This window comes from Canis lupus, chromosome 2 (assembly GCF_048164855.1).
Source record: "Canis lupus baileyi chromosome 2, mCanLup2.hap1, whole genome shotgun sequence".
NCBI classification, from domain to species: Eukaryota; Metazoa; Chordata; class Mammalia; order Carnivora; family Canidae; genus Canis; species Canis lupus.
In genome coordinates this window covers 88,863,489-88,886,313 of record NC_132839.1, presented here as the reverse complement: position 1 = coordinate 88,886,313, position 22,825 = coordinate 88,863,489, and the positions used below count along the sequence as shown (strand labels likewise).

The 22,825-nt window shown below is 42.6% G+C and overlaps 1 protein-coding gene across 1 annotated transcript in view; it reads right to left on the bottom strand.

The window, feature by feature from the left end:
* ADGRA3 (adhesion G protein-coupled receptor A3) overlaps window positions 1-22,825 on the bottom strand; it is a 121,142-nt gene that overhangs the window by 75,573 nt on the left and 22,744 nt on the right. Inside the window, exons 2-3 of the mRNA XM_072809105.1 lie at window positions 11,245-11,316; window positions 661-732 (exon numbers count right to left, since the gene is read on the bottom strand). Of these exons, the coding sequence (XP_072665206.1) occupies window positions 661-732; window positions 11,245-11,316 (144 nt within the window). The remainder of the gene's footprint in view (window positions 1-660; window positions 733-11,244; window positions 11,317-22,825) is intronic.

Below are 22,825 nucleotides of genomic sequence, written 5' to 3'. Positions count from 1 at the left end.
AAAATATACATGCAAATAGCAAGACTTTAAATCACTGACAAAAAGGGGCCTCAACTGACATGCATATACAATAGAGTTCGAAAGAATTCATAACTTAAAAACCCTCTATATATCACGTTATGATCACTGACAAAGCTAATACAGTAATCCTTTTATTAACATGAGAAGGACACAACCATCTAAGATCAAACAAATCAAATTATCACACAAACTAACCACTTTCTATGTTACTTCTATTACTTTTTTTTTTTTTTTAATCGCTGACCTGGCCAATAAACTGAAACTTGTTAACCTCCTCCCCTTTTTTTTTTTTTTAAATCACGTTAAAGCTTGAAGTAGGTTAACAGTTCTTTACAAAGGAACAGTTCAGGGGAGGCTGGGGTGGTTCAGTCGGTCAAGCATCTGATTACTGATTTTGGCTCAGATCATGAGACTCTTGATTTCAGCTCAGGTCATGATATCAAGGTCGAGGGTTCAAGTCCTGCATCATGAGTTGTGTGCAGTCTGCTTGCCCCTCTCCCTCTGCTCCTGCCCCTGCTCGTGCATGCCCTCTCTTACACACACACACTATCTAGCTGTAAAATAAATAAATAAAATAAAATAAAATAAAATAAAGGAAAGAACAGTTCAAATTTATAAGCAAGAAATTCAAATACTTACAATCGTTTTAGCGATGACAGTCCCCAAAAGGCACCTGGGTCTATACTACTAATGAGATTATTTCGGAGGTCCCTGTTAAAAACAGAATAAAAGTTACTCATTTATCAGCACTATGGTAAATATTTAGGCAAACCACACTTACCTGCTATACAGAAAAGAACACTAATGGAAGGAAATTAATGCCAAAAAAGGTTAACCCCAGTTGTAAGTGGCAGAGCCAGAATTCAAATTCAAGAAATCTGGTTCCAAAGCCACTGGTTTTGGTCAATATGATAAGGGCATATGTCAAAAAAGATATGTATGTCCCTATACTATTCAAATTCAGTTATGGCTCAATCCTATACATTATTTCTACAATTTCCTCTTTAGTATGCTACACTTGAGCCATCAAAATAAATCAGAGATTATATATGTGAATGTAATTAAAGTGAATTTTTAAAAACCATCCTCAAAAATATACACTCTAAAATTCATGTCATTTAGCTTTTCATGTTTTTCCCTCCCTGAGCTTCTATGGTTAGGATTCCTATAAAAAGTGCGATGATTTATAACATATCTCTCAAGGCAAAAATCCACCAGCCCCCAGGGCTATGGCATCTGATGACAGGCTCAATTTACTCTCTGCAGCATGCAGCCCTGTCACCAGGGGCCAGAGGTGAGCGCCACAGCCACATCCCTCCACCAGTGAGGATCCGGGCCACCTGCTAAGGCTGCTGTTCTTCAACGGGGACCTGGGCCCAGCTGGGGACTCAAGTGGCCACATACAGATGTTCACACAGTCCTCAAAGACGGCAGACAGTCAACTACAGGAGCACTGAGAAGCAGAAGAGTGGCCCACAGTCCCTGGTCACAGTCCTGCTGGGGGCTGGTCCATACTTCAGCGTCAGACCCTGAGCCAGACTCACTCACGACCTTGACCCACTGAAGTCACGAATGGTTTCCATTCATGTCTCAGGGCACCTGATGTCAAACTATGAGCAGAAATTCTTTGCGACTTCTCTTGTCCTTCCCTTCTCCCTTCTCTACCTAACAATGGCCACACTGCCCCTTCCACGTGTGACATCTCGTTATCCAGAGCGATGCACAAAGAGCAACGCCCACGACAAACCACCTCACGGGATCCTTTAGGTATGGCGCTTGATCAACCTCCATCCAGATTTTTCAGACACTGTTGTTTCAGTAACTTGGCCAGATTACATGACCCTGGGCCAACTAAACCTAGGGCCTGGGCTAGTGTGGGAAGAGACAGATTGAGACAGGGAATGGTCGTTTCCATGGGTTTAATTAAAGGTCAAGAGGTCACCCCAGAGCCCTTCTGCTAACCATGATTTAGAAGCCTGTCTAGGGGGCACCTGGCTGGCTCAGTCGGTAAAGCAGGTAACTCTTGACCTCAGGGTCATGAGTTTTAAGCCCCATGTTGGCTGCAGAACTTACTAACTAACTAACTAACTAACTAACTAACTAACTAACTAACTAACTAACTAAGAGCCAGTCTAATGAAGCCAAAAGACAGGAAAAGAGAATTAATGCTGAGCCCCTGAACCCAGCCAAGCCTGAAGTCTAGCTCTAACTCTCTGGGCTCCTCTGTTACACCATCACTAATTTCAGCGAGTTGTGTCTGTCCCCTACTGTCCCATGAAGATCTCACAATCAATCTTAAGGGATGGGACTCCTCCTGCAGATAAAGAAACTCATGTGCAAAAAGATTATAAAATTAGGCCAAGTTCTGAATGGCCAAACCACAGTTCAGGATTTAAACACATCTTTCTGACTGAAACAGCAGAGATTAACTAATAGAATTTACACCTAGATCAAGAAGGAGACAGATAAAGCAAACAAGCCAAGAAGTTGGCCACAGTTATATCAAGGTTCTAGAGAGATCATCTTTCAAACTCTCTGCATGTTTGATAAATATCATTAAGTCAGAAAAAGTTATTTTACGTGGGACTGTCCGGTCTTCCAACTTTGGGCAAAAGCCATCTACCTCTGCCTCTTCCTCACCATCGTCACCCACACACAGTGCTTGCTGGTGTCCTTGCTTCCCTCATCCTCTCTCTCTCTCTCTATTCATTTATTTCCACTCTCCATTTAAAGTGATCTTTCTGGGTCACCTGGGTGGCTTATTCATTTAAGCATCTGCCTTTGGCTCAGGTCTTGATCCTAGGGTCCTGGGATCGAGCCCCATGTTGGGCTCCCTTGCGCCTCAGAGTCTGCTTCTCCCTCTGACCTTCCCCCGTTTGTGCTCTAGCTTGCACTCTCTCTCTTAATAAATAAAAAATCTTAAAAAAAAATAAATACAGGGATTTTCCTAAGCATATATCTGAACATGTCTCGGTGCTGGTTAAAACCTCCAAAAGCTCCAGTTCCCTCAGAACGAAGCACAAACTCTTTAAGGTAACTTGCAAGCCCCTCCATGGCCTGGCCCACTAGCCTACCCTAACTCTGACTTCCTATTCCGCTCCACACCTTTCTTTAACGCTCATCCAGCCTTTTTCTCTTTATACTATGAGTCCTATTTCAAGATGTTTCTAGAAAGAGTCCTATGTCTCTCACCTCCAGACGTTGGCACATGGTTACTCCGTCCTTGACACACCCAATCTTCCCCAGCATCTATCCTCACTTCCATCCTGGTGTTCTTGCCTGACTAACTCCTACTTATCCCTTATGTCTTGAACAGCATTCCATTTTCCAAAGAAAAATATCTCTGAACAACAGGGCCCTGTACTTTCCTTGCTGTGACCCTTGTCACTCACTACTGCTGTTTAAAACATCTTCACTGACAGACGGGCAGGGTCCACGTCCATCTATTCAGTGTGAGAGACAGAAACACGATACAGAATGTGGAAGGACACTGCTATGATCTGGATGTTTGTATCCTCCCCCCCAAAATTTTTTTTTTAAGATTTTATTTATTTATTCATGAGAGACATACACAGAGAGAGAGAGAGGCAGAGGCACAGGCAGAGGGAGAAGCAGGCTCCATGCAGGGAGCTCAATGTGGGACTTGATCCCGGGTCTCCAGGATCACTCCCTAGGCCAAAGGCAGGCACTAAACTGCTGAGCCACCCAGGGACCCCCGTACCCTCCCAAAATTTATGCAGAAATCCTGAGTCCCAAAGTGAGGGGATTAAGAGGTGGGGCCTTTGAGGGGTGCTTAGGTCATGAGAGCGGAGACGTAATGAATGAGGCTGACGCCCTGTAAAGGAGACCCCAGAGCCTCCTCGTGCCCCTCCACCACGCGAGGTTACAGCCAACTAAACACGGATCTCTCACTGAACGATGAATCTGCTGGCACCTTGATCTTGCACTTCCCAGCCTCGAAACCTAAATGTTTGTTGAAAAATAAATGTCTGTTGTTTGCAAGCTACCCTGTTTATGGTATTTCGTGATAGCAGCCAGAGTGGATGAAGACAGATGATAAATGGATAAAAAAAGTAAACCATGGCTAAGAGATAGAATTACGTTATTTGACCTTCACTACAAAAATCTTTTTGGTAAATTACAGTTAGCTACAAAATCATTACGATATTCATAAACTCAGACAACACAGAGGCGGCTGCATCTCATTCATAACCACTTACATTTCTTAATAAAGGCAGAGGGTCATGATGCCTGCAATTGACCTTCAAGTAATTCAGCAAGTGTGTTTATGTGTTGGCATGTTCCAGTATAAAGGAAAAAAAAAAAAAAAAAAAGACAGCAAATCATTACTAATTATTCTATCTGGGTAAGTAAATTGGTGATATAGGAGATTATTACAATATTCTTTAAATTTGTCTGTATGTTTAAAAATTTTCATAATAAAAAGTCTTTCTTGTCCCCAGTTTTTATTTTTTAAATTTATTTTTTTATCCCCAGCTTTTTACGTCTAAGGAAGTATAATTAACCATGGGGCCTGACCTAAAATAGTCCCTATCTCCCCCTGGCCCAACTGATCCCAATCCTACACCTCAAAGAGAAATGATATTTTGGGAAAACATTCAGTCTGCATATTCTTGATGTGTACTGGATAAGCAAAAAAGCTCTGAGAACAGAAATATATGTCAGTTTCATTTTTTTGAAACATATGTTTCCCTTTTCAGATTTTAACTGCATCTACAACAAGAACTGATTTAGCTAAAGCAGTACATAAATTTGTGGCTGATGATGTACTGCATGTGTTTCTCCATTATACTTCTCATGAATAACTGAGTACTGTAATATGATTTAAAGATACACTTTTCCTTTAATAATAAAAACTCCTTGACATATTATATAATACTTAGTAATAGCCATATTAATCAGGTATTGCCAAAAGATATTTATAGTCAGATTTGTTCATTTAACATCTCCCCCTTCCTTTCCCCAATCACGGCTTCCCTTGGGAACAGGAGTCTGACTTCAGGGTCTATCGCTAAGTCTAAATATGTTGGATCATTAAAACAAAAATGAAAAAGGGCAGAAGGACTGCGGAAACAAAATTAAAGAGTATGTTAATAGTTCTTGGAAAAAGAACAAGCTCCTTTAGAAAAGAACACCAAGTGTATCAGAAGAGACGCTTTTCAAGGATCAGAAACTTCTACTCAAAAAGGCTTCGACGATCAAGGAAATTCTCTGGCATTAAGGGAAATCGAGACGGACGGCAGCCTAAGGTGGTTGGCGCCGACCATCTCTCAGGGCTGCCCTTCTCAGAATGTCAACTTGGCCTTCAGGCTGACCCTTAACTGTGATGGGATATGCCAAGGCCCACAGATCACCTCCAAGCACAGAGTCATGACAAAGAGTGGATTTCTTCTTCCTGTAATTCCTTAGGGGCCAGGAAATCTTCCTCGAAGCCCCACAACTAAATACTCCCTCATCACTCTGAGTGGCTCTGACAATAGGTAGACCCATCATTTGGGATGAAATAGAAGCTGGGAGTCCAACACATCGCCTGGTATGACATTTTAATGTCGGTAATTAGATTATACAGGAGTGTCACCAAATACTGACAAATCATACCAAGAGTCACAATACTCTAGGGACGCCTGGGTGGCTCGGTCGATTGAGAGTCTGACTCTTGGCTTCCGCTCAAGTCATGATCTCAAGGTTGTGAGATCAAGTCCCACGTCAGGCTCTGCACTGAGTGGGGTGTCTGCTTGAAGATTCTCTCCCCTTGACCCCCCCACCACCACACACATGCTCGCTCACTCCCTCTCTCTCTCTCTCTCTCTCAAATAAATCTTAAAAGAGAGAGAGAGGGAATCACAATACTCTAAAATGAAGGATGTGTGCACCCAGGCTTGTCTTACTGTATCAGAGAGAGAGAAAATGAATCCCCTTCAGAAGCTATTCTTCAAGTCAGAAGAACCGCCAGGGACAGCTTGACCTGCAGACCTCCTTAATCTCTGAAGTGTATTTGCTAGTTAATTCAACCCGGCCAGCCCTTAATGACAAGGAAGCCGATTCAAGGGGCACTGGTGAGGCGAACTGCAGTCCCCTAGGGAACGGTGGAACGGTGGAAGCCGGCGCGTAGAGCATGCCGCAGGGACACCCTCCTGGGAGGGGAGGTGGTCGGTGGCTATCCACCGCCTGCTCTCAGTCATTGGTGGAGGGTTTCTGGGGCGGAGGGGAGTGGCTCCCGCCCCAGTGCCGGAGCCCAAAAAGCTCTCGGGTTCACATGTGGAATACCTAAGGAGAGATGCACGGGAATGACCAGCCATGAAGGAATAAAATCAGCTACACACTGTTTTTCTCAACTAATTCTGAAAAATTTGAAACTGATGTCATTTACAAAGACCTTAGGTCACTTATTTGGCTAGCTACGGCTTCAGTCCAGAGCTCAACGTGAGTAGCCCAAACCCTTCGATGTCACTTACTAACAATCAGTAGTCTCCTATAGAAGGAGCACTAACTACATCTTTGCAAACAACCCCATCGCTTTGCTCAGCAAAGAGCCATTCCGCTGTTCCCCTGGGAAACACACAGCCCCTCCAGGGCTATGTGACCAGTTCTTCTGCTCTTATATTGCACTGGGTCCTGGGAAATTTACGGGTTTGCTTCTTCTCCAGGAAAGCGGCCTCAGAGGCCCTTTGCCCTAGGATCCAGAACCATATGCTGGTTTTATTCCATGCTGTCTTTCCCCATCCTTCCTCTAAACCCAGTATGGATGAGAAAGCAAAGACAGAGATCCTTCTTAGGGACCCGCCAGCATAAAAGCTCTTTCTACACTCCTTCTAACTCCCCAGTGAGCCCACAGAATGTGTATTTAGAAAAGGAGGAAGATTCTCTTATGTTACCTTTACTCAAATTTCTTTTCTATATTGGACTAGGTAGGACTTTTGGAACTCAATGGCCAAAAATGGAGTCCTTTTATCTGTGGTGTCATCCCTTCCATGGCAGAGTAATTAGGAACAGGCAGGGAAAACACACCTTAGCCTATCTACAAAAATGCCACATCATTGTCGTAGGATGAATTGTGTCCTCCAAAATTCCATATAGAAGCCCTAACCCTTACTCTTCCCTCCAAATGGGTGGGACTGTATTTGCTAGTTAATTCAACCTCTTTAAAGAGGTAATCAACTTGAAAGGAGGACACTGGAGTCCTAATCCAATGTGAGCAGTGTGACTTCCAAATGTGGCCAGAGGAAATGTGAAAACACACACACACACACACACACACACACACACACACACAGAGAGGAAAGACCATGAAAAGACACAGGGAGAAGACGGCCACCTATACATATAAGTCAGGGAGAAACGCCTGGAACAGATCCTTCCCTCATGGCGCTAGATTAAACCAACCCTGCCAGTGCCTTGATCTTGAACTTCCAGCCCCCAGAAATAGGAGGAAATAAACGTCTGTTGTTTAAGGCATCTGGTCTTACGGTATTTTGTTATGCCAGCCAGAGCAGATGAACAGAACCACTGAATTCACACAGCTTGTGTCTGATGCAGAGAGAGACCAAGACAAAGTCCAAAAGTCCCTGGAGAGTCTTGGAAGAGAAGACCCCTAGAGATTTCACAGATAGCATGACAAGGTCCCGACGCAAACTAGAGTCCATGAGAAGAATCCTACAGTGAAGAAAATCACAGAAGGATACAAAGTAGAGTTGACAGCCATAAAGCAAGGACAAGATGGTCTTTGTATATGGTCACAGGAAGGGGACAGTGGGACATGGAGGCAGAGCAGGTCAGTTAGATGGCCTGCAGAGAGGGAAAATGAAAAGGGCTATGGCAACAGCAGAAAGCAGGAATCAAGAGATTACTCCAGGAGTTGATATGGAAATTACAAAATCCACGGAGCCCTCAGCTTCAACAGTAGTGCACCAAATCAGAGAAGAGCAAGGCAGGAGAAAGTGTAACTGTGAGAGAGTGCTGGGCTCCAGGGGAAGGCGGCCCCAGTCCCCTCCTGTGCCTTCCTCCCCATGACCCTGCACCAACAGCCCGCCTTCCATGCCCACGGAGGATGAATGGGGCTGAGGAGACCTTCACCAGCGTTTGGACATGAACTCCCAAGCAACTGGCTGTGGGATCTCTGTTTTACCTAATTCCCAGAGCACAAGACAAACCAAACACCAGGGTGTTTCCGCAAGGTGCCAGCCACCCCCAGCAATCGGGCTCTCTCGGGCCGTTCCAGCCGCTGGTCCCAGCAGGAACGTGGAGCTCTATCTGAGCTCATGCTCACAGGCAAAGGCCCTACTAACAGGCCGCTTCCTCTGGAACTCGTGCTCCCCTGTCGTTCCTTCTCAAAGCCAGAACAGTAAGAGCCTCACCATATCCTCTCTTTCTCTTTCTTTCTGAAGTGTGCCGTTCTCCCACGGAGACAGCATGGGGGGGGCAGGTCCCACCCAGGCACGCATGGCCTCCCTCGCAGAGGCAGTGAGGCCGAGACAGAGGTTTGGGCCTTGAAGGGTCTGTAGGAAATGCTGAGCTTAGGGTCTGCTGAAGTAAAAATGTTTCCCAACAGAGATGGCCCAGGTCCCAAAGTCATCACTGGGGTCCTAGTCCATTTATATATGGACACACACTCATATGTGTACATGTATGTATGTGTGTCTAGCTATCTATCTGTATCTGTGGTCCTACAAAGGAGATGAAGTGTCCTGGGATTCAGGTATAGACAAGCCCCAGCTGAAAACAATCACAGTAGCATCTTAGTATCACCTAATATATTTGTGGCAACCTAGTATGTTTCTCATGTATAGGGATTTATCATCAATAAATGATGGAGAGCTGGTCAAAGACCAAAATGAAATTAAAAAGCAAAGGTAAAAACTATAGTAATTCACAGCATAGCATGTGTTGTCCATACTTTCAGCTCCGTTGTCCATATTTTTTATGATGTGCATGAACAACCACAGTAACTCTAGTGGCCAAAAAGAAAACATGTTTATAAATACAACAGACACCATTGACACCATAATGTAGTCATCCCTGTCATCCTTCCTCTGGAAAGAAAAGATCCCACCGATCCCTCAGTCATTAACCAAGCACGTACTCAATGCCTGACAATGAGCTACATGCTAAGGCTGTCTGTCAACCACAATGACTTTTTTCTTTTTTTTTTTTTAAGATTTTATTTACTTATTCATGGCAGACAGAGAGAGAGAGAGAGAGAGAGAGAGGCAGAGACCCAGGCAGAGGGAGAAGCAGGCTCCTCACAGGGAGCCCAATGTGGGACTCGATCCCAGGTCTCCAGGATCATGCCCTGGGCTGAAGGCAGGGCTAAACCACTGGGCCTCGGGGCTGCCCTACAATGACTTTTCTTACAAGAAACACGAAAATCGAATGGGAACACACGGCCTCATGTAATGGTAACAGTCCAGAGGCAGTCATGCTTAGGCAAGGTCCTTTCAGCTTGCCCTCTGCTCACCATGATGGGCTCTACCCCAGGCTCTTAGAGTTGTCGGCTCCAGCCCAGGCCAGTGGCAGGACGGCTTCTAGACCGCACAATCATCCGTTCTGAGGACAGTAAGGAAATTCCTTTCCCAAGATGTCCTGAGCAAATCCTTACTCAGTAAGTGATGGGTGCCCACTCCTCAACCTGTACCCATGGAATAGGAGTGAAGGACTCGCCTCAGCCTAGTTAGGCCTGGCGCAGAGGTATGCCCAGCATCCTCTGAAGCACATGGCCTATGTGGAGGAATAGTTGAATGAAAACAGAAGTGAGAAAATCTGAGAATTAAACATTGCTGCACCAAGAACATTCTACATGTGCATATCTGCACACACATATGTATATATTTATGCTTGCATATGCATACGTATGCAAACTTCAATGTACTGCTACTTTATGTATGTAAAAATGTGCTATTTTTATATATGTTTTTTATATATATGAATATATGTGAAAACCTAACTTTCAAGACTTTTGATTTAAGAGGCTCATGGTGGCTCAGTTGGTCGTCTGACTCTTGATCTCAGCTCAGGTCTTGATCTCAGGGTTGTGAGTTCAAGCCCCGTGTTGGTCTCCACGCTGGGCATGGAGCCTTAAAAACAAAGACTTGATTTAAGACATATGCTCAATGAAAAGAACAGACATATGTAAAAGGATAAATAAACTCTAGGTATATGTTTAAATAACACATCAGTGATCAAAGCAATAACATCTTAGGGAGTCTGACTGTAAAGGCCACTAGGTAAAATGGTCAAGGAAAGACCACACACAGAGAAAGTGCAGCAGAGTAAAGAGACTAAGAAAATAACAAAAATCTGTAATTCAACAGAAATGGGGAGGCTCCTTTTATTACCTAACATCTGAAATGTTTTTGTAGGGATACCTGGCTGGCTCAGTCGGCAGAGCACGCAACTCTTGATCTCAGGGTCGTGAGTTCAAGCTCCACGCATGGAGCCTCCTCAAAAAAAAAAGAAAAAGGAAAAAGGAAGAATGTCCTGAAATGCTATCCTAATAAATGTATGGATGATAAGGGAATTTGAAACGTGATCCTGGCTTATCATTCATAATACAAGCAAATTGAATATCCACTGTGTCAAATCCAAAGCAAAAAGATAAGCACTACTTATATCTGATCATAAACACAACTAGACCTAGTTTCTAAGCAAGACAAAATGATCACATGCAAAGACATCTGAATAGAATATCAAAGTCTATCCAAAAGTTTCCCTCCTTGAGGTGTTTAAATTCTACTGAACTGTTTTATAAGGCGCACCCTTCATGACAAAACTTCAAAACAGCATCTATGCTCCAAAAGCCAGTGACCAGTAAACCATGATCCCCAGCCTGCTTTGCAAATAAAGTCACCTCCACTTTGACTCATTTACTACTTATTGTCTATTGCTGCCCTCCCACAATAAGGGCAGAATCGGGGCATCGTGACACCGACCATATGGCCCACAAAGACTAAATTATTTACTATGTGGCCCTTTACAGAAAGTCCGCCAACATCTAATTAGCTAATTGTTTCTTGGAATTAAATTCTTGAGGTTTTTCATAATAAAATGTTGGGAAAAACTCAGATTTTTTTAATCTGAAAAGTCGGGAGTTTAGTAACAGACTTACAATAAAAATACAGTAAGTATTCTCTTTCAAATAAAGCTCATAATAAATGAAAAAAATTCAGTAAGTAAAATAACAATAAGATATAATAAAAAAATACTCACAGTCTTTCAAGGAGACTTAACCCAGAAAATGAGCCATTCTTCAGCTCGGATATTTTGTTGTTACTCAGAATCCTAAAAATGACAGGGGGAAAAATAAAGTAAGTTGCAGAATAATATATGTACACCATCAGTATCAAAATAGTTTAGCTCCTTATTTTTAAACCTATGAGGAATCCCAAGAAGTCATTTATTAGCCAAATAGTTTTTGAGATGCCTGACAAAAACAGGAGCTTCTTTCTCCTTCTTTGAGAAACCACCTAAAATAGCTCGCTCACTCATCCTGTCACCTCTTAAATCGTTCCTATCACATATGACTACAAACTTTAAAGTAAAAAAGGAGAGAAGCGAACAGAAAATAGCTCTCAAGCTCAATATGAAAAGAATGCCACGTACATTTATATAATTAATCAACTTATGTAAGTTGAACACTTATTTTAAAAACTAGAAATTTAATGGAAGAATGTAACATGCTCTAGAAAATACCGATCTTACAAAGAAACAAAGCATCCTCTAGATATATGAATGCTGAATATTATCTGTAATTTAACAGTATACAAATCTACTGTCTGTGGGAAAGTAAGCTTTTGCACACCCTCCCATCACAGTATCTATCTCATGTATCAGGACAACGTTCTTTAAGATGCGACCTGACAACGAGAATTTATCGAAAGAAGTCGCAGTCAAGCCCCCCTGTGTTAGGACTTGCCTAAGAAGACAGTACGTGTACATAATCTTGCTTCTTGCTTCCTCTCTAGGCATTGGAGCTACGTGCCTTTAGCGGCTAAAGGACCCATAAAGATTTCCCATAAAGAAAGTGGAAAGTGCTAAAGCTGCCTGATTTGGAGGAGTGAGGGCAAGGAGATAAGAAAATGAAAAAAAAAAAAAAAAAAAAAAGGCAGAGAGGAATTAGGTTAATGGCCCCCAAGGTTACACCAGCAAATGCCAGAACCAGATCACAGATCCAGAAAAATCTCTGCTCCAAACCTCACGTTCAACATATGTCAACATAGGTCCAGAGCCACACCACTGGCCTCATGGGCAGCAAGTTCTCCATCACACACTGTGCTGTACTTTGGGGGCACCCTTCTCACTGGGTACAAAGTCCATGGTGCCCCCTCTCTCCCAGGCAGCGCAACACAGAAACTCCACGTATGTACAAAGAACAGAATGCCTCTGGGTCCTAAGAGTCCAAGTACTCATTTTATCTACTTTTATTATTCTAAAAGAAGACCTCTAAGTATTTGTCCTAAAACAGAAATAGCCATTCGACATCTGATTTTCTTTTGATATAAGTGAAATTAAAAAAAAAAAAATCCCTGTTCACGCAGATCTACATTTCAGAGCCTGTTCTGTGGGATGATTATTAGCAGCTTCTCAAGTCAAGGATGCCTGTGTCTCAGGCTCAGCTCGATTGCTTGCACGCTGCATTGAACTTGGGCAAGTCACTCCACCTCTCTGTAAGAATTCCCTCATTCATAAAACAGGAAGAATCATATCTGCCTCATAAACACCAGAAAGAAATTACAAAATGCATGACGTTCTCAGTGAGTATTCATTAAATTACAGACTCTGTTTCCTTGGTTCTAAGACACACATCCTCCCCCATTTTAATGTTTCTTGCAATCCAAGCATATCGCCGCATAACTTTCTGTCTCTCCCCAAAGCTGTTGCTGAAGAAGGACATGGTGTCAACCACGAGGACCAAAAAAAAAAAAAAAAAAAAAAAAAAGCCATGGTGGTCAAAAGCAGTACAATTAAAACACAATATCATTTTCTCTGATCAAAGTTACAAAGGTTTTTACAAGTAAGGTGGTCGGCTTGGGCAAAAAGCAAACTCAAGTCTCGTTCACAGCCACCAAGGTCACTGAACTAGGCTTTCCCCAGCAGCCCGGAGCTGTGGCGTCAAGAGCCTCCCACCTTGCTGTCCAAAGCATCACTCCTACAAGTCACCGAATCTGACAAGAGGTATATCCAGTGGCTTATTTCAGCATTATAGAAGACGAAGAGTGAAATGATGGTACATCCAAACAAACCTTCATGCATCCATTAAGAAAGGATTCTTTCAAAGGAAAATTCTTACACTCAGTTCAGAAAGCAAACAACAAAACTGCCATCACTAATTGAAAAGAATCTATGCGGAGATCAAAAAAAAAAAATAAACACAAACAAAAAAGGACAGGGAAAAAACACATGCTAATGGATCAATATCCTCATGATGAGGCTTCTATTCGTTTCTTATTCTCTATAATCTTATAGTATCTTTAGGAGTATCTAGCAGACAACTCTTATTATTCAAATATTTTTCCAGCTGATGATAAACACCAGAATCTTCATAACGAGGTAGAGTTTGAAACTGAGTTAATCTTGCATATAATTGTATCTTAGAAATAAACACTGAAGGAATACTTCAAGCTTTGAGATTAAAGACTCACGCTTGTTTATATTCAAGAAATGTATACTATGTACCAACACTTTGGACATCACAGGCAGTATAAGTAGGCACTAAAATTGAAGAAGGAACAATGGTGTTGAGATCCAGAGCCCAGGGTTTTAACGGAGACCCAGCAATAAATGATTTGGGCCACTTCTCTAGTAAGATTCAATTTCATCACTTTGAAGATAGGAAAAAAAAAAAAAAAAATCCGACCAGAATGACCATCCAGATCCCTTCTAGCGTCTTTTAATTTTCTGCTTTCGTGTTTTCATGAACAAAACTGAACTTTACGGCAACTTTACAGAGAATTTATCACCGATAAACCAAAAACTAAAGAAACAAAGGAAAAACCACACAATCTAACAGGTAACAGGCTCAGCGACATGAGTACCCTGTGTCTGAGTGAAGAATGATCCCCAAATATGGAAGGAGCTTATGAAAAACTGTCAGGACGCCGGCTGAATTACACTCAGCATTGCTGCAGCAAAAGGACTGTCACTTGCTCAGCCATAAAGGCTTTAGTACAATAAATGATAGATTTTATTGAGAAGAGTAAAAAGGAAGACATTTCATCACACTTAAAAAGTTATAACTGTAACCTTAAAAATACAGTTTACAACCTCATGTTAATATATTCAGTCTATCCATTACTTGGTTGTGTTTAAGGATTTTGTGCAAGAAAACAGGATAGGAATGAATAAATCTTGTCTGCAGACAGTTTTTATACTCAATTTTGAGACTGGGGCCTGTGGAGCTAGCGAATGCATAATATCATGTATCATTATAAACCGAAAACCCATTCTAATCAATATTTTTGCTGACATCTTTGAAATTTCAAACTTTCCAGGAGGTAACTAAATGAAAAGTATAAAACTTGACCAAAGTTATAAAGCTTATGTATACCCATTTCTGTTCTATACTAACGATGTTATAACGCCACCTGATGTATAGACAATGCTTAGGAACCCTATTCTGAGTTCACGCCTCTTGAATTTAAACACTGTAAGAAGACTTTGATACCCGTTGCTACATTCAACACAGTGTCAAGTTAGTTCAATATATCATTTATGCTGAAACATGAAAAAAGGAGGAAGGCTTGATGTAGACATGCCTTTAAAAAAAATCAGAAGTTTATGGAGCAGGAAAAAAAATAAAAATTAAGTATTACAAGTTCTCAGCCACTTGCTTTTGCAAGTCCCAGAATGGAATGCTATTCATAGCACCCACACCCTGTATAGCAGAAGGCATAGAATAATTTTCCTTTCGAGAGGAATTGAAAATATACTTCAAGAGCTTTAAATATTCAGATCAAACGTTAGGAACATAATTCTCGAAGGCGACCCCTGGAGAGGAGAAAATCAGAAAACAATCAAATAGGGCTCTTGTCGTGGTTTGAACAGTGGTCCTCCAAAAGATAGGCCCACCCAGGACCTAAGACTATGACCTTAACAAGAAAAGGATGTCTGCAAATGTGATTAAGTTGAAAGGTGTGGGATGAGATCATCCCCAATTAGTGGGGGCCCTAAATCCAATGACAATGACAAGTATCCTTGGAAAAGAAAGGGAGAAGACTAAGAAGAGAATGTCATATTTAAAACAAGGGCCGTCTCATAGAGACAAAATAGAAAATGAAAGGCAGACAGATTTAGAAGCCACAATAACTAAAGATTTTCTACAACTGAGAAAAGGAGTAACCAGGACTGTATTTTTAAAAGTTTGATATTTTAAAAATCATAAGCAATGTTAAAAGATAAACAGCAAATACTTTCAACTACTACCAAAAACAAAGGCTTCATTTCCCAAATGGATTAAGAGCTCTTTAAAAGAAAAAGAATCGGGCACCTGGTTGGCTCAATTGGTTAAGCCTCTGCCTTCAGCTCAGGTCATGGTCCTGGGATGGAGCCCCACATCAGGCTCCTTGCTCAGTAGGGAGTCTGCTTCTCCCTTTCCCTGTACCCCTCCCCCACTCATGCTCGCTCGCTCTCTCTCTCTCTCTCTCTCTCTCAAATAAATAAATAAAATTTAAAAAAAAATCCCCAATAGAAAAACTAGCAAAGGCCATAAAAGGACAGTAAAAGTAAATATGAACAGATCGTAATGTATGAAGGGATATAAGACCACAATCATGAGAGAATGCAAATTAAAACTAAAACAAGATACCATAATTCACTTCAGGAGTGCCAAGAAAAATGTGCTAACATAATTTATATTCAGAAGGAAACAACCACTCATATTTTGCTATCAATCAATACAATCATTATGGAAGACAAAAGTACAAATGCGTATACAATGTCTGATCCATTAATTCCCCTTCTGGAAGTTTATCCTAAAGACATCCTTGCAGTTGGGCAATATCTATTAACGTTATATATCCAATTGAGCAGTTATGTATTTATACAGCAAAATTATTCACTGCAATATCATTTGTAAAGCTTAATGACAGGATATTCAGGTTGATTAGGTAATACAGGATTGGTTAGTTACCCACAAAATGGGATACCATGCAGATGAAGGGCTGCAGAACGGGAAGACAGATGCCTCTCAGCTATTCACGCAGAAACATCAAAGACATACTAAGGACTGAAAGTATGCGTTTACATATTAAAATTTTCCATCCCTTGACATTTCTGATTTGCTCAAGCGATACAAACTGTAGTAACACAAACCGATGCTGTATTAAATGATTAATTACGTAGAATACTTGTTAGTGCTACATCTTTAACAAATATAAGAAAAATAGACAATATGATGAGGCTAAGCTTTTGAGTCACTAACCCCAGGAGGCACACGTTCTAAAAATTTAGGACCACCTGTGATAAGCTAAAATCAGAAATACTAACTCCTCAAAAGTGAATTTTAGTGCTTTGCTTCATTTATCCCACTAATGAAAACTGGTTACTCCCACGTTCGTTGAAGTTCTGGTCCAGGGGGTGGCCAAATCCAACCCGCCACCTGTTTGGACAGCCTGTGAGCTCTAAGAATGGTTTTATATTTTTAATGGTTGAAAGAAAATCCAAAGAATGGTATTTTATGATACATGAAAATTCTATGAAATATAAATTTCAATGTCTTTAAAATTTTATTGGAACACGACCATGCCCATTTGTTCACATATTGTCTGTGGCAGCTTTCGTGCTATGATGGCGAAGTTGAGTAGTGTCAACAGAGACTGTCGTGGCCAGGAAAGCCTAAAATATTTACTATCTGGCCCTTTACAGAAAAGGAAAAAGTCTGTCAACCCTTGCTTTATTTAGCACGCTGTCCCAGTTTATTCCTTGGCTTCCGGCAAATGAAAATCAAGTGCTCTTTCCTAAATTAATTCTTCCTAGCAAGTACGAATAAGTATCTCCTAGACTGCAAAACTCCTCGTCCGTCTGAGCCATGTGATATTAAAATCACATTTACTTCAGCTCCCTACAGGTGACACACACACCTTGCCCTAAGTATCACCAGTTTGGTCACCAACAAGTCCCCCAAACTCGAGGCATTTGTTCATTCAGTTCTGCAGGGAGAATTCCGTGCGGTAGGCTTTAGCTCCAGCGCGGTCAGAAGATGTTGGGCCCTCAGCCCTGCTGCCTGTGCTCGAACGAGGAGTTTTCATTCTGTGCAGCTACGTGTGGGTTTCGGCCGCGTCTCCCACCACCGGCTGAAACCTGCGCCGGGATCTTCTGGAACCTGACCATCTCTGCACCCCCCAGGATGAAGACCGCAGCAGTCGCTCTTTCCTAATGACCCTCTACAACATCAGTTATTCTTTTCTCTAACACTCAGATTTGCGAGTCCAGGGCCTTGCCCCGGTTCAGGTTCAAACCAAGTGGCAGAGTTAAGACTCCAATGACGTCCGGTATGGAACAGGAGACTCTTGTGGCTGTGGACGTGGGCTCCTCAGATCTTCCTTCAGGAGAGCCAGCGTCCCACTGCAGCCATCTAGAGGATCTGCCTGTTTCCAAGCAGAGTCCATCCACGTTGCAGGCACAGCCGGACAGATGACGGGGTTCCCCACTCGGGCCCAGCACAGACTCCCTGGGGGGCTGGCCCGGCTTCCATACCACTGTCCTATCCAGCTGTCCTTCCTCCCCTCTCCCTTCACCGAGCCCACACCTGCATCCCAGGCTGAAGGGTCCCCATGCCCACTTCTGCTTCATTCCCTTCATCTTCCACACGTACGTACGTCAGTAAAAATCTTGGACTTCTCACCCCTTCTAAACACTTGGTGGGTGCTTCCCAGAGGATCCAACTGGCAAGATGCCCAAAAGTATGTGTTCAATAAATGAATAAAATAAAAACATGGGTTTAAAGTTCTGCATTCAAAGACCCCTCTCACGGAATTAATAACACAGCATCTACAACGGACCTGTGCATTGGTACCGATGAGGAGTATAAAGCTCAGTGCTGCTCTCATTACTTCTTCTCCCTGAGGCTTCTGGAAATTCTTTTTTTGGCGGGGGGGGGGGGGAATAAAAAATTCTAGCAGAATACATCTAGGTTTCGTCTCTTCATACTGCAAGAGCAGAGTCCTAAGCTACTGTTCTCCACGTTTTCACCCTTCTAAAATTAAGACCCTCTTAAAATTGGTATCAAAAGAAATTTCCAGCTGCTGGGAAAAGAAGTTAAGAATTTATCAGTAGTTGTCACTGTTGGCACACACACAAACTGTGGTTGAATTTTAAGTCTGGATCCTTAATTACGGCTTAATGTTTACACATTAAGGTTTCACTATGATGCAGCACTGAAATAAAAAGTTGTGTAATAGACGATTGCATATTATATGGCAGTCAGCGTAATTAAAGGCAGTAGAAATGCTAAATCTCCCAGAATTTAACATTTAGGAGAGGTTGGTGGGATTCATTCATGTGTCATGGAGAACTATCACTTGCGCAGCTCACAGCTCTCATGAGCTGCTGGCTCATTTATAAGGGAAGCAGTTAAACTTCTGGTGATATGTGATTAAATTATATGGGGGGGGGAGCTTTTTAAATTCACTGAGTAAAAGGTACAAACACAAATGCTATCTTCACCGATAGTCCAAGGACAGTAACAAGACTAAAGACAGAAAAAAAAAGTAAAAATCACCTTAATAAAAACATCAGTGGGTTATGATGTGAGCATTATACAGTCAAATGATTTAAAATACATTTATCACACACAGAAAGAAAAAGCAACTGATAAAGGGGTAAAATGTCATGAATAGCAAAAGCTCCAGGTCAACCCGGGTCCCTTCTTGCTCATGCATTTGAAAACCGTAGGCAAAACTAACTCAGCTTCCCCAAAACGGATATGAGGTAACCATCAACCGGTTCCTCTACATTTAAGAAAACTCATCAATTTTATCATCACAGTAGAGAACGCTCCGGCCTTCACACTCCCGCAAGCTACCCGGGAGCTTCCGCCCACGTTTTGGCCTGAGTGCTCCTGGTGTGCAAAGCCTCTGAGTGTGTGCACAGTCAACTTCTACTCATTACTACTTTGGTGATTCATTGATTTTCCGTTCTTTATAAACTTTTGACACAGGCCATTAGAAGCAGACTTCTGGATTGTTCCCGCGTTCTCTCTGGCTGCTGGGTCCTCTGGGGTGGTCGTGGTCTCCTTCGTCTGGCCACAGCCCGCTTCACAGCTGTGTTCAGCTCAAACCCCTCATGGCTCCTGGGGCGGCCTGACCTTGGGACTGGAGGGAGGGCTCGCCAGTGGTCTCAGCTCTAGTGACAGAGGCACCAGCAAAGCTCAGCGGGGGAGTTAAAGGATGTCAGATCCCCGTGTCCCCAAACTGAAGGTAACAGATGTGCGGGGCTGGGGAAAGACAACATGAATTTGGCCTCCAAATTTAAGAGAGAGATAGGTCTCTTCCCAGGAGATTTACAGATCTGCGTCTCCTAAGAGCAAGGCCCTGGTTTCCAGAGAAGGAGGCAAGGAAACAGTTATGGGTTCTGATTCAGGAAGTCTTGGAACTTGACCCCATCACCGAAACAGTGTTGCTGCCCTGAGGAAGTTCTTGGTGTTCCATGGTGGGGTTTAAAGTAGAAAGAGCAGCTCTCCTATCCACCAGGTCAGGGCACATTTCTCATTTGTGTCAAGTTTCATTTCATTTCTGGGAATTACTGGGAGCAGCGTAACAGGCATTTCCTCAGCCCCATCAGTGTTACTATCTTGAGGATCTGAAGGTGGAGTGCTGCATCTTGGATGATCAAGTTGTTTGTGGGCAAAGTCCTTCTCTCAATGTCTCTTTCGCTTACAGTCTTGACAAGTATCCTTGTCAACAGGGGCAGGTTCAAAGGTAGCTCCCAAGTTTGGCCCACGCCCCTGTGGCTGCTGTAACTGTAAGGCCATGAGTTTATTTGCTTGATGACCCTTCTTCTGTTCTAAAATTCTTTAGAAATGCTCGGCGAGATGTTGGAGCTCAGAGAGGGGAGTGATCTCCCATCTTGATTTATGTTTCTTTAATTAATCATTAAGCTCAGGGAGAAGCAGCCCATTAACAGAATCAGCAGACAAGGTACTATCAGCCTCGTGGTCCCTGAAACCAGTCTGCAACTGATAAATCCCTTTTTTCCTTACAGGACTGTATCATGGCCCAGTCGATTCCCACAAGAAAAATCCTGAGTATAGCTTCAAGGAGTGACTGGCCTACTTCTCTTTTTTTTTTTAATCGTTGTTGTTCTTTTGAGGCATGTTGGGTGGGATCCTCCAAGACCTGTAGAGGGGTGTTTCCAATCTTCTGCAATGGAGCCACCTTTGGGCACCCCCTGGACCCCTTACCCCAGGTGAATGAACTGGTCAAAATCAGGAAATCCAGGATCATAAGCTCCAAGAAGAATCTGGAAGTCTTTATAAACTAATTTAGTTTGGTCCGTCGTTAGGCCTGAACAATCCCTCACAAATCAGAGCTCGGTTGAAGACGAGGGTTTACGTTTTGCTGTAGCTGAGATCTCCCCTCCCAGTTCATGGATGTCCTTATCCTCCAGGATACCAGGAACTTGGGAGGTTCCGGGAGTTGGGGGAAGATGGGAGGGAATGTCAGCATCGGGACAGCCCGGCGCAGAGGGGTTGTTAGCTGCACGGTCAAGTCTTCAACCTCAGTCAGAGCTTTGGTCTTCAGTGTTTCTTTTTATTTCTGAGTAGTATTCTATTACATGGATATACTTCCATTTGTTTACTAATCCCCTATTGATCAATATGTGGGTTTCCAGTTTCTGACTATGGCAAGACTATGTGTGTCTTTTTGCAAACCTGCGTCTTCTTCTCTTGAATAAATACATAGGATTGGAATTCCTGGGTCTTGGGATTCTGTGTATAAGGTGTTAAACTCCAAGTGGTTGCATCCTCTTACAGTCCCACCAAGCAGTGGGTGATAATTCCAGTTGTCCCATAGCCTCTCCAAAATCTGAGGGTCTGTTCGACTTTGGCCTTTCTAGGAGGTTTGAAGCAGCATCTCGTTTGTAATTTTGTCAGTATAAAGAATGTCGAGCTTCTGGTGATGTGCTTATCGACCATTCACATGCATCCTTTTATAGCTGTCCGTTTAAAGGTCTTGCTCGTTTTTGGAGCTTGGAAGACATGAATACCTAACTGAATAAAAGGCAACAAAGCCTTCATAGCACAATGCTACGTGGTATGTGTCGTGGGTAAGAGAAACCAGGAAAGCTGCAAGAAAGATCAGTTCTAACCCCTGCAGTGTGATAGGTGGTAACTCATCATCCTAGCCCTTTGGTTTAATGTATCTGAGATTCATCTGTGTTGCACGTGTCAGCACTTTGCTCCTTTTTCTTGCTGAGTAGTATTCCCCGGTAGAGGCGGACCACACCTTATCACTCCCCAGCTCAAGGACATTTGGGCTGCTTCCAGATTTTGGTGATATGAACAAAGCTCCTATAAATATCTGAAGAAAGGTTTTTGTGTGAACATATGTCTTTCTTTTAGTAACTTTCTAGAAGTCTGATTGCTGGCTCATATGGTTAGGGGCAAGTTTAACTTTAAAAAAAAAAGATTTATTTATTTTAAGGGGGGGGAGAGAGAGTGCGCACATGAGTGGGAGGAAGCAGAGGGAAAGAGAGAGAATCACAAGCAGGATCCACGCTGAGCACAAAGCCAGACCCGGAGCTCGATCTCACAACCCTGAGATCACAACCTGACCCAAAACCAAGAGTCACATGCTTCACTGACTGCACCGAGATGTCTCTGCATGTTTAACTGTGTAAGAAACCACCAAACCATCTTCCCAGAGGAACTAAACCATCCTGCACTCCCACGGGCACTGAATGAAGGTTGCTGCACATCCTCCCCAGCACTTGGGACTGTCAGAATTTGTTTGATTTAAAGCCATTCCAGGGTGCAGTGGTTTCTAACTGTGGCTTTAATTTCATTTTCCTAATCAATAATGATTCTGAATGTCTTATTTTTTCATCACAAGTACACTCCTTAATCCTCATCACCTGCTCCCATGCCCCCTCCACCCCAGCCATCTCCCCACTGGTGACCATCAATTTGCTCTCCGTAGTCAAGCGTTTGTTTTTTGGTTTGTCTCTTTTTTTTCCCCTTTGCTCATTTAGTTTCTTAAATTCTACATGAGGGAGATTATAGGGCTTGACTTTTCAGATTCAGTAGATAGAAGATAAGACAGACACTGCTGGGAGGCAAATCATAAAATCTGGAGTATATGCAAATAACAGGAGCCCAGGGGCGGGGGGGGGGGGTAGGGAGAAAAAGAAACAGGTAGTGGGGTGCTTGGCTGGCTCAGCTGGTGAAGCACGGGACTGGATCTCAGGGTTCTGAGTTCAAGTCCCACATTGGGTGGAAAGATTACTTAAAAAGATAAAAAAAAAAAAAAGATAACTGCTAGGAAAATGGCTACAATTAAATAAAAGGAAATGTCTCTGCAGAAAATAGAAGTGAGGTCACCAGGGTGCAGACGAAGAGGGTTTAGGGAGTTATTACGTAGTGGGTACAGGATTTACGTTGGAGACGACGAAAATGCTGTAGGCACAGATAGTGAGGGTGTTTATACACAACACTCCAAAGGCCTTTAACGCTACTGATTTATACACCTACGAATGGTGAAATGTTATGGGTATTTTACCACAATAAAAAAAATTAATGTCTAATAAACATGTATATAAACCAAAAAAAAAAAAAAAGAGGCAGGTCTCCTGTTTG